At 31.9% G+C, this 13,699-nt stretch overlaps 1 protein-coding gene across 1 annotated transcript in view; it reads left to right on the forward strand.

Moving 5' to 3' along the window:
* Positions 1 to 13,699, forward strand: part of LOC127710431 (voltage-dependent L-type calcium channel subunit alpha-1D-like) — a gene marked incomplete at its 3' end in the record, with an annotated part of 74,918 nt that overhangs the window by 39,242 nt on the left and 21,977 nt on the right. The window contains exon 5 of the mRNA XM_052216258.1: positions 3,192 to 3,298. Within this exon, the coding sequence (XP_052072218.1) occupies positions 3,192 to 3,298 (107 nt within the window). The remainder of the gene's footprint in view (positions 1 to 3,191; positions 3,299 to 13,699) is intronic.

The raw sequence follows: 13,699 nt of genomic DNA on the forward strand, positions 1-13,699 counted from the left end.
AGCATAGGTGTAGACATACTATATTGTGCTGTATTATCTCCAGCGTAGGTGTGTAATACGATAATGTGCTGTATTATCTCCGGTGTAGGTGTAGACATACGATATTGTGCTGTATTATCTCCAGCGTAGGTGTAGACATACGATATTGTGCTGTATTATCTCCAGCATAGGTGTAGAAATTGGTCTTATACTTTGTAGAGACAGTACCGTAGAAAGGCTTGTATAGTCCGCGGTTTTATTCTCCAAAATTGGACCTTCCAGACGGGGTGCGGACTATAGAGTACAATAAGCAAGAAATAAGAGAAAAATTTCAATTTCGAAGGCGAGGTGGTTTGTTTACGTTCCGCCAACTTGTTAATCACCTTGTGGTTGGCCAGGGAAGTCTCTCATATTTATGGTTATTAGTACCCTAGCGACGAAGTCGAAGGGGACTTTAGGTTTGCACTCTGTCCATCTGTCTGTTTGTCCATCCGTCAGTCCGGCAAATCAGTTTTCCACACTTTTTTCTTCGTCCTTGAAGATATTGATTTGATATTTAGTGTATTGTTTTATCATGACAAGTTACAGATCAAGTTTGAATTTAGTTCCTGTCCGATGATTTTGTGCAGAGTTATGGTCCTTGGACTTAGAAAATTCACTCAAATAATCAGTTTCCACACTTTTTTTCGTCATGCTTGAAGATATTTATTTGATAATTGATATATAGTTTTATCATGACAAGTTAAAGATCAAGTTCGAATTTTGTTCAGGTCTGATGATTTTGTGCAGAGTTATGGTCCTTGGACATAGAAAATTCACTTAAATAGTCAGTTTTCCACATTTCTTTTCATCATGCTTGAAGATATTGACTTGATATTTGTTATATAGTTAACACCATGACAAGTTATAGATCAAGTTAGCATTTTATTCCATTTCTATGAATTTTTAACCGGTAGGGACTATGAATTGCCATGCAATACTCTCAGAATGCTTGTTTATTTGAGGTTTGAATTCTGAGCAGACCTCATAGTGATGTATGAAAATAAAACTCATTAAAAATATAAACCCAAAGATATTAAAAGAAGTGTTAGATTATCAGTTCAAATTTTTTTATATCTGACAACATCATATTTTAGCGGCAGTTAATTCACTTTGTACTTCTTTATCTTTATCCTAAAAAAATTAAAACAGTAATATGTTTCTGCCTTTGATGCTGTCTTGTCATATTTGTCGCTGACTAGGGTCAACATACCTGAACTTTGACCAACAGATTATACTTCTGCTTGGGTAAATATCCTTTAGTAATAAGTGAATCAATATTATTATTCAATTTGTAAAGTAAAATCATGCACAGATTTTTAACATATTTCAGCTATCTTTTGTAAAATGCTTTTGCTGAAAACCAAAATATTAAAACAATTACGTATAATTTGTTCAGAAAAATCTAAATTAGTTGGCTTAGATAGCACTAAAGTAATTTGTTTTAAACACTCTCATGACCTTACCCATACCCTTTGGAGATCATATGTTATAAAATAGACAATAAATTCCGGCACTATATTTAAAAATGTGGAATGATTGTCAATATGAACACCAAATGACGTAGAAGTCAGCAACTATAGGTCACCGTACGATCTTCAACAATGAGCAACACCCATAATGCACAGACTCTGAATTAATTGAACAATAAATTGAACAAATGAAATAGATGGCGCCTGAATGATGTTAAAATTCTACTATAAAGGTAGTCATAGTTGTTGGTCTGATACAGCTTCTCAAGAAAACACCACACATGACATGGATGATCTCGCACATCTTCTCAATAATTGTACAATTTTGAAAAAACAGTTTTTAGGTATTTTTTTAAAACTGATATTTGTGAGGGTTTATATTTATCAAAAACAAATGTGACGTCAGTAAGTTGTCATGGAGACATTTTGTGTCTTGATCATTCATTAGAAATAATGGTGAATATGTGTTTTTTTTTAACTTGACCTAGAGGTTGATAGTAAAAAATGTAAAAGACATTAAGACCCAGGTATTACATGTACCTGTATACTTTTGTTATTTCACAGAACTAGTTGATAATTGTAATGTGATGTGTACTTTTTATTTACCACAGTGTTAGATATAGATAAATCCCTGGATGTGTTTGTGTCTCTATATTGTATGGAATTATTTCATTGATATATATTTTTATTGTTTTTACATGTATAATTTGATTTTTTGTTGAGAATGATCACTAGGACAACCTATGTTTGATATCTTGTATTTAAAGCATTGTTTATTAGGGTCTTTTTAAAAAAAAAAATGTCTTTGATGTTCTGCATCACAAAGCAGGAGTAAAACATTCCTAAGCACCTTGGTTGGGAAAAGTTGGATCACGCTTTGCTTACAAGGATCTGATGAAGCTTAATTCCTCTTCCTGTTTGATAAGTCATGCCTCCAAATGAAATTTTTGCCTCCAAATTTTTGATGGTATGTCTGTCCCTTTACAACAAATGATCGAGGAAGTTCTGAGGAACCCCAAAATGTTCTTAGAACACAAATCAAAACATGTTAGATCCCTAAAACCAAAGCATTGACTCACAATGTGTATTTCAATCATGTTGAATTTTGAGTGATGCTATTCAGAAATGTTTGTGATGATTTTATTATTGCAAAATATTGTGATAGGGTAGGGTTTGCAAAAATAAAAACTCACATTTCAAGTTTTGACAGCATTATTGGCTGGCCCGACTGTCATACACTGTTAAATATTCGGATGCAGCGTTCCCCGGTATCGTAATGATTCTCACATTTGAAGTTTTGACAGGAATATTTGGATGCAGGATTCCCTGGTATCGTAATGATTAATCTCACACTTTAGTTTATTTTTCAACAATCGTAATAACAATGCAGGCAAAAATTTCTGAATTAACAGTACTGACTGTGGGCATTATCTGACTGATGAACAAATGTGTTACAACTCTTCACCTCATTTTATAACATAGGCCATTAATGTTGTACAAAATTATTTGATGCTTAGGGATGAACAGGCAATGCTCTTATCAAATGACCACTATGTCATCTTCAGGATAAATGGAGAGACATGCCTCTACCTGCAAAAAACTCATATACAGATACATTAAAAGCAGTAATCACAAAATGTTTTGCATCTAACTAAACAGTCAGAGAAATATGCTATTTATCATTAATCTTTTTTATTTCAGTTTATTTAGTATATTATTTAAAGAATTAAACCTTAAGGGTTTTGACGTCAAAGCCCTAAGAGCGTTTAGGGTGTTACGACCTTTACGTTTGGTATCAAGGGCACCTAGTAAGTAGGCATGCCAGGACAATTATTTACTTGCTTGTTTTGTGTCATTAATCTTGCATTGATTAAAACACTTTGATGATCAGAATCATTAGAACTTGTCATTTTTTGGTCATCATTATGTTTTTTGGGTGATTTTTATGGTATTTGATTAACTTCCATTTCAAACAAGGAAAAAATATTATTTGCATATAAGAGAGTATAATAAAGTTAACTAAGAGATGTGTGAGAACAAATTCTAAAAGAAAGCTATATTTTTTTGTAAATTCACTCAACAAACATCTTTTAGGAAATGTTTGAAAATACTTGATAAAGACAAAAAATAAAATAAAATCTATAACCTTAAAATTCAGGTATTTGAGGAACTGTTTTTCATGCTTTCTGCAGCAAATAATATTTTTTCATGAATTTGGATATTACCTCAAATTTGTGTATACCAGGTAGATAATTTGATTTATCAATAACACAGGTTTGCATGTTGTTTCTTTACAAATATTTTATTTTATGCAGTCTTACATAAATGACTAACATGTGCTTTTTAAAATATATTGTGGTGTGCATGTTATACTAATTGAATGGACTGGTTTTATTGCAGTATAATTAGCACTGTTTTCTCAACACTCAACTTCAATAACTTTGATGTAAAGGCCTTGCGGGCATTCAGGGTATTACGACCATTAAGACTTGTTTCTGGTGTTCCCAGTAAGTACCTTTGGTGTTGTCCATCATTGTTGTCACATTTTGTTTCAGTGTTAGAATTATTTTTAATTTGCATTTACGTAACTTTGTTTCTGTGAATTTGCTTTTTATATCACCTGGTCCAAGGTCAGTTATGAGCTATTCTCATCACCAGGCATTCAGTTGTCTTATTTTCCATTAATTTAATAAAAATCTTCTCCTAAAACTAAAGAGCCAATTGCATCCTAAGTTTGCCACAATCATTGTTTAAGAATTGTGTCTGATGAACCAGCTGACCACCCTTTTCAATAAATAGAACACTAGGATTAAATGCAAGTATTGTCTAATATCTTGAAAAACAATTACAGATGGATAAAACCTGGAAGGCCAAAAAATGTTCATAATGTGATGGTCTACCTGCTTTCCATTTTGACCAAAATTAACAACAACTTATTGGAGTTATTGCCCTTTGATGACAATTTAAATAATCAAATGTGTTTGGCTATGATATTGACAACTATAATTGATAGAGAGACACTTTGAATAGTAAAAGTGATCTAATTGAAATAAACTACAAATAATTCAACATAGCTAGGCAACTCTTTATAGTAGTTATTGCCCTTGAAGGACAATTTTTACAAATTTTTTTTTGGCAATTATCTCTAAATTATGATTGGAAGAGAGAAACTTTGGTCTAAAGGGCCAGTATAACATATTCTCATTAACTTGTTTTTGTCTTCTATATCATTTGTTAACTTTATAAAAATCTTCTCTCTTATATAGCCAATTGCAACCAAACTTTGCCACAATCATCTGTTTAACCATTAGTGTCTGGTGAACCCGCTGCCCAACCAACATGGCCACCATGGCCAAAAAATAGAACACAGGGGTTAAATGCAAATATTGTCTAATATCTTTATAAATTACAAATTGAGAAAATCTGGATGGCCAAAAATTTTCATAAAGTGATGGTCTACCTTAAGTGTCCATTTTGACAACTCCTTATTGGAGTTATTGCCCTTTAATGTCAATTTTTACGATCCTTTGATTGTTTGGGTATAAAATTGACAACTATAATTGAGATAAAGAAACTTTTAATAGCAAATATTGATCACGAAGACATAATCTACAAATAGGTCAACATGGCAAGACAACTATCTATAGTAGTTATTGCCCTTAAATGACTTTTTTTCACCAATTTTTTTTGTGTTTTTGGCAATTATTTTAAATCTATGATTGATAGAGGGAATTTGAAAAATAAAAATAATCAGCTAGACCAGATCTACATTTTTGTCAACAGGGACAAAATCATTAGACAACTTCTCAGGAATTATTGCGCTTAATTGACAATTATTTGTTATTTTTTTGGCTTTGTTGGCTATTGTAAGAAAAACTATAATCAATAGGCAGAATCTCAAAAATGCAAAAATTATCAGTAGGCCCACAAAACTTTCATTCAACACAAATATTCTAGTTTATGCAAATATGCCAAGTGGGCAATACAGGCTCCTTTGAACCTCTAGTTTTATATGGTTTTCACTCGTTTTAGATAAAGCTAATATGTCTCATATTAACACTTGGTGTTTTACACATAATAAATTTCAAATCTAGAAAACAATTTAGCTTTTTTCTTTCTGTGTATAATTTTAAGTATAGTTAATAATATGTCTCAAATTAAGGTGAACTCTGTTGGTGTTTTGAATGTCTTCTATCACAGAGTGGATAGTATTTTGGAATAATTCACTTTTATTTATTTCTATCAGTTTGTCCTTTCTTCAATTTGCCCTTTAAAATATATATGTGAAACTTTCAATTTTGTTCAAAGTTGATATAGTCATTTGTTTGATAATGTTTTAATGCTTATCTTAATCTTGCTCTGTGATGACAGTCGTTCTCCATTTTTTTAACATTCCACGAAAATAAGTACACTGGGAACAATAATGAATCCACAGTATTAAACTAATATTCTGACAAAGTGACTAAAGAATTTTTAGACTGGTCTTTTGAATATGCATATGGAAGAAACTAGCAAAAAGGTCTACATCCTCATCCAAAATAAGGCAGCTTTAACCTACTTTCCACGCTTCAATGACTATAAGATTATAAGGTGTATAGGCACCTCAATACTTACTTGTACATCTAATTTGATTTAAGTACCAAAGTAAAATTGTGTAATTCTTTTCCTATATGCACTAACATCTTTTTCCCACTTCAGAAGTTATCCACCCTTTATTGTATACATTGTCTGTCCTTGACTCAGAATATGGTCACTTAGTAGTGAAAACCAAGTCAGGCAAAACATTCTTACCAACCTCTCTATGGTTAGGAAATTATAGTGGTATACTAAGATTAATAGAAAAAATAGAAAAAAAAGTACAAACAAGACCTTAAAGAAAAAACCTAGACAAAACTAAACACAAAGAAGTTTCTTTCTGCTGAAGATTTTCAAGATAGTAAAAGGGATTTGATTTTCAAAAAATTATTTAATTTTAACTTTTTAGTTAGAAGGTTTGTCTAAAGAAATTGAGCTTTTTGTAAATTTTGCAATTAAAGGAAAGAACTAAAATAGATTTTGATTTATAATACAATAAGTAAGACGTTGATGACGTAAGATTGTCTGCTGTTTCATGTTTCTGTTATAATGTCCAGGGGAAATCAATAACTATAAATACAGTATTGTAAAAGTCCTTGATTTAGTATCACAAGAAATTATTTTCTCAGATCGTTATTTATATTTTTCTCAAATTTTGAATGGAAGAATAAGTTCAATGGATTATAAAGTACAAATAAAAGTTTTCTTTGACCAGGCAAACTTGGTCCAAATCACCTACTTGTCACTATCAAAGTTTTTCGTCAAAAGTCAGAACTTTGACCAGGTAAACTTGGTCCAAGTCACCTACTTGTCACTATCAAAGTTTTTTGTCAAAAGTCAGAACTTTGACCAGGCAAACTTGGTCCAAATCACCTACTTGTCACTAACAAAGTTTTTCGTCAAAAGTCAGAACTTTGACCTGGTAAACTTGGTCCAAGTCACCTACTTGTCACTATCAAAGTTTTTCGTCAAAAGTCAGAACTTTGACCAGGCAAACTTGGTCTAAGTCACCTACTTGTCACTATCAAAGTTTTTCATCAAAAGTGCGAAATTTGACTAGGTAAACTTGGTCCAAGTCACCTACTTGTCACTTTGACCAGCCAAACTTGGTCCAAGTCACCTACTTGTCACTTTCAAAGTTTTTCATCAAAAGTGAGAACTTTGACCAGGTAAACTTGGTCCAAGTCATCAGTTGTCACAGTTTATCATAAAAAACTTGGTTAAAGAAAAAAAATGCACTGTGAGTGGATAATTCCTGTCCAAGTCCATCCAAGTTTCAAGATAAATAGAATGAGATATTATTCTATCCAAGTTCGTCAAAGTTTTTGATCAAAGTTTTCTTTGACGTTTGTCAAGAAAACTTGTACAAGAAATCTTTGATAGTGACAACGGGCCTTTTCAACATTTGTATTAGGCATTAGTCAATATATAAACAATTTTGATTTTAAGTGTTTAATATGGAAAGGAAAACACTCAGACCTAAACATTGGAAACCATAAATTTGTACAGCATTAAAACAAATTGATTTCAAACCATAACTGGTAGTTCTGACTCTTGGAGTACTTCTGATTCCTGTGGTCTAAAATTCTAGTACACATTTTTAATATAGAACAAAAAATGTAGATAACTTGTGGTGACATATTGTTATTCCTCCGTTTCTTTTTTTTGTTATTATTATTTTTATACCTCCACTTTTTGACACAGGCATTCTGGGGACACTACTGGACAATGTTGATGAAACATCACCATAATCGGAAGCACCATATGTAGATGTGCAGTTACACTTTTGAACTTTTAAAATGGCCACCATTACCATGGAAACAGAACATTATTTTTTTTTGTTTTTGGTGAATGATTTGAGTATTCCTGAACTTAAAATCATCAAATTTATATACAACATAGGTATTCACTATATATGTAGGTTTTGGATGATTTTGAGAATCATATGAACTGTATTGCCATGGAAACCCTATGGGAAAAACCTTAAAGTAGCATTTCCTCTTTTAACATGGTAGGTCAAACCAAGTGAAACTTTAATGTTATGTTCCTTGTCTTGTTTCAATAAGGCAGATGTCTTTGGAATTTTGGAAATGGTTACCATGGAAACTGCTTCAAACTTATTGAAACTTCACACAATTGTTAATTGGCATTTGTAGATGTGGCATTTGACTGGAATTTCAAAATGGCCGACGTTGCCATGGAAACAACAAAAATGTGAATATTTTCAAAATGCTCCAAACTTAAAAAAACTTTAAAGAAATGTTTACTGGCATATAAATATCTGGCATTCGAAGTTTTTTTTTTTTCATAATGGCTGCCGTAACTGTGGCAATGGGGAATGCTGACATCCGCTATTGCTTGCAATAGCAATTCTAGTTATTAGTCCCCTACTGACGAAGGGGACTTTAGGTTTGCACCGTCCGTCTGTCTGTCCGTCCGTCTGTCTGTCCTTCTGTCAGTCCGGCAAATCAGTTTTCCACACTTTTTTTCTTCATGCTTGAAGATATTGATTTGATATTCGGTATATTGTTTTATCATGACAAGTTACAGATCAAGTTCGAATTTTGTTCCGGTCTGATAATTTTGTGCAGAGTTATGGTCCTTGGACTTGGAAAATTCACTCAAATATTCAGTTTTCCACACTTTTTTTCGTCATTCTTGAAGATATTGATTTAATAATTGGTACATTGTTTTATCATGACAAGTTACAGATCAAGTTCGAATTTTGTTCCGGTCTGATGATTTTGTGCAGAGTTATGGTCCTTGGACTTAGAAAATTTACTTAAATTATCAGTTTTCCGCACTTTTTTTCATCATGCTTGAAGATATTGACTTGATATTTGTTATATAGTTTACACCATGACAAGTTATAGATCAAGTTAGTATTTTGTTCCAGTACAATTAATTTTTAACCGGTAGGGGACTATGTATTGCCATGCAATACTCTCAGAATGCTTGTTTTTAATGTTTCAATGTCATATTTATTTTATTATCCTGATTTTTTAAAGAAGGTAATTTTGATTTTTATGGTAGTTTTTCATAAGAATTATCATAATCTTCATAGATGAATCTAAGAGCTCTTTCTGAATTATTTATGCTACAGTAGTGCCAAATTACTGGACAATAGTTAAAATGTGAGAGAATAAGTGAATAGAATACTGTTATCTGGCAAAGCCTAATTAAATATTTGCCCATTCATTTTAGAATATTTAATTGTCTTTTTACATATTTCAGATATTTGACTGTTAAAGATAAAGTGAGAATCTTCATTTACTTTCTGACTTTTAACATTGTCTTCACAAGAAATTTTGTGTCTGTATCAGTTGAATGTCAAGTTATGTTTATTTGGGTTTTAAAGAAATTTCCAGGATAGTTGATGAGATATCATCATGAAGTTTGAGACATTTGACATTTAATAAGAAAAGTAATATTTATTGACAGGTGCACATGTTTCAAAAATCAGTTATATCATGTATTTACATGTTCATTTAAGTAGATGTCAAAGGAAATAATTCTATCTGAAAGGATAAAAATAAGATACAAATTTAAATTGGATTTTGAGACCTTGGTGAATTGTAGTTTGCTTTTCAAGAAACAATTAAATATATATTATCTATTTTCCTAAAGATCATTAAAAGCTTCTTTAAGCTGGTATAAATTTTGATTTGAAAAAATTACCCTGAATTTAGTGAAAATTTCCAGACATTTTTTTTTTCACCATCCTATCATATGTTAGATTTTTATAAGGCTGTTTACGGGACGTATAATGGTATAACCGTTGATAGTCCGCCTGTCTGTCGTCATGTGGAACAATTACTCAAAAACACTTAACCAATTTGCATGAAACTTTGGTGAATTGTTTATATCTATTGATGTGAGCTCCCTTTTTTTTTTTTTTTTATAAATTTTAGATTTTACGTTTCTGAGTTATGGGGTTTTTTCATTAAAAAAGGGTGATTTTCCAGTTTTTCTGACAATAACTCAAAAACACTTTCACCAATTTGCAAGAAACTTTGGTGAATTGTTAATATCTATTGACATGAGCTGGCTTTCGATTTTTATAAATTTTCGATTTTACATTTGCGAGTTATGGGGTTATTCATTAAAAAAGGGGGATTTTCCAGTTTTCTGACAATAACTCAAAAACACTTTCAGCAGTTTTCATGAAACTTTGGTGAATTGTTTATATATATTGACGTAAGCTCCCTTTCGATTTTTATAAATTTTAGATTTTACGTTTCCGAGTTATGGGTTTTATTCATAAAAAAGGGGTGATTTTACAGTTTTCTGACAATATCTTTAAAGTGTTTTGATCAGTTTTCATGAAGCTTTGGTGACTGGTTTATATCTATTAAGATAACATCCCTTTAGTGTTTCATAAATTTTTGATATGACATTGAGAAGTTATTGAACTTTATTCTTTGACGTATCATGGCACAGCTGTTTATTTGGTTAAGGTAGTTTATCATCAAGTTGTGATCACATCTACTTGATACAGCTGTTTATTTGGTTAAGGTAGTTTACCATCAAGTTGTGATCACATCTACTTGATACAGCTGTTTATTTGGTTACGGTAGTTTATCATCAAGTTGTGATCACATCTACTTGATACAGCTGTTTATTTGGTTAAGGTAGTTTACCATCAAGTTGTGATCACATCTACTTGATACAGCTGTTTATTTGGTTACGGTAGTTTATCATCAAGTTGTGATCACATCTACTTGATACAGCTGTTTATTTGGTTACGGTAGTTTACCATCAAGTTGTGATCACATCTACTTGATACAGCTGTTTATTTGGTTAAGGTAGTTTATCATCAAGTTGTGATCACATCTACTTGATACAGCTGTTTATTTGGTTAAGGTAGTTTATCATCAAGTTGTGATCACATCTACTTGATACAGCTGTTTATTTGGTTAATGTAATTTACCATCAAGTTGTGATCACATCCACTTGATACAGCTGTTTATTTGGTTAAGGTAATTTACCATCAAGTTGTGATCACATCTACTTGATACAGCTGTTTATTTGGTTAAGGTAATTTACCATCAAGTTGTGATCACATCTACCTGATACAGCTGTTTATTTGGTTAAGGTAGTTTATCATCAAGTTGTGATCACATCTACTTGATACAGCTGTTTATTTGGTTAAGGTAATTTACCATCAAGTTGTGATCACATCCACTTGATACAGCTGTTTATTTGGTTAAGGTAATTTACCATCAAGTTGTGATCACATCTACTTGATACAGCTGTTTATTTGGTTAAGGTAATTTACCATCAAGTTGTGATCACATCCACTTGATACAGCTGTTTATTTGGTTAAGGTAATTTACCATCAAGTTGTGATCACATCTACTTGATACAGCTGTTTATTTGGTTAAGGTAATTTACCATCAAGTTGTGATCACATCTACTTGATACAGCTGTTTATTTGGTTAATGTAGTTTACCATCAAGTTGTGATCACATCTACCTGATACAGCTGTTTATTTGGTTAAGGTAGTTTATCATCAAGTTGTGATCACATCTACCTGATACAGCTGTTTATTTGGTTAATGTAGTTTACCATCAAGTTGTGATCACATCTACCTGATACAGCTGTTTATTTGGTTAATGTAGTTTACCATCAAGTTGTGATCACATCTACCTGATACAGCTGTTTATTTGGTTAATGTAGTTTACCATCAAGTTGTGATCACATCTACCTGATACAGCTGTTTATTTGGTTAAGGTAGTTTATCATCAAGTTGTGATCACATCTACTTGATACAGCTGTTTATTTGGTTAAGGTAATTTACCATCAAGTTGTGATCACATCTACCTGATACAGCTGTTTATTTGGTTAATGTAGTTTACCATCAAGTTGTGATCACATCTACCTGATACAGCTGTTTATTTGGTTAATGTAGTTTACCATCAAGTTGTGATCACATCTACCTGATACAGTTGTTTATTTGGTTAATGTAGTTTATCATCAAGTTGTGATCACATCTACCTGATACAGATGTTCAGTAGGATTTGAACTTTTTAAATATATGCAAAATTATGGTTTTTACCCCAATTTTACTGTTCAATAAACATGGAAATGTGATAAGGTGAAAATCAGTACTTTCTTGGATTACAGTTTTTGGTTAAGGAAGTTAACTATTTAGTTGTCACATCAACTTTAAACTAAGTATGATCTGAAAGTTTCAAATTATGTGCCAAATTATTCTCAACAAGGTAATGTGATAAGCCTAAGCAAGGCCATACATATTTTGATTTTTCTTATTGTTTAAAAATACAGCACAAAGTCTGAATTATATTTTCTCATTTATGTTATAAAAATATATAGTTTTTTTGGCAAAAAATATACCCTGTAAAGATAACAAGTGGAATATCTTATCAAGAATAAATAAGCATTTGATTTGGTGAAAAATATTGAATAGTATTATGTATTGGAAATTATAGTCTTCATATTGTTAATTAATATTTGACTACATGGACTGATGTAAATAAATCATTCAGAAAATAGTGGACATGACTGATTGTGTATTGTTTTCTTTATTTCTTGTCTAGAAACATTTACTATACTTTTAATTAGTGATCAGTCTGTCCGTCCGTCCGTCCGTCCTTAACAAATTGTGTCCGCTCTATATCTAGAGAACCTTTATGATTTCAAAGTTTATACTTCACATGTATATTAACCAACACCAGAGGGTGTGTCATAATGTATGTACAACTTCCTAGGTCAAAGGTCAAGGTCAAAAACTTTGGTTTTAGTTGACAATTCCATGTCCTATGGTAAAGATCGTGTCCGCTCTATATCTTGAGAACCATTATGATTTCAAAGTTTATACTTGACATGTATATTAACCAACACCAGAGGGTGTGTCATAATGTATGTACAACTTCCTAGGTCAAAGGTCAAGGTCAAAAACTTTGGTTTTAGTTGACAACCCCATGTCCTATGGTAAAGATCGTGTCCGCTCTATATATTGAGAACCGTTATGATTTCATAGTTTATACGTGATATGTATATAAACCAACACCAGAGGGTGTGTCATAATTTATGTACAACTTCCTAGGTCAAAGGTCAAGGTCAAAAACTTTGGTTTTAGTTGACAACCCCATGTCCTATGGTAAAGATCATGTCCGCTCTATATTTTGAGAACTGTTATGATTTCAAAGTTTATACTTGACATGTATATAAACCAACACCAGAGGGTGTGTCATAATTTATGTAGAACTTCCTAGGTCAAAGGTCAAGGTCAAAAACTTTGGTTTTAGTTGACAACCCCATGTCCTATGGTAAAGATCGTGTCCGCTCTATATCTTGAGAACCGTTATGATTTCAAAGTTTATACTTGACATGTATATAAACCAACACCAGTGGGTGTGTCATAATTTATGTACAACTTCCTAGGTCAAAGGTCAAGGTCATAAACTTCGGTTTTAGTTGACAACCCCATGTCCAATGATAAAGATACAAATTTTTTACCACACATTATTCACAGCGGGGCCCACAGAGATGACTCCCATCTCAATGATATCTAGTTAATGCATGATGTGAACAAATACTATTTGAACTATGAATATCACATTTGGCTCATTTTTCTAACTTTACACATTTCCTATAGTCCTTGCTGGTAA

This window comes from Mytilus californianus, unplaced genomic scaffold, assembly GCF_021869535.1.
Source record: "Mytilus californianus isolate M0D057914Y unplaced genomic scaffold, xbMytCali1.0.p SCAF_79, whole genome shotgun sequence".
NCBI lineage: Eukaryota > Metazoa > Mollusca > Bivalvia > Mytilida > Mytilidae > Mytilus > Mytilus californianus.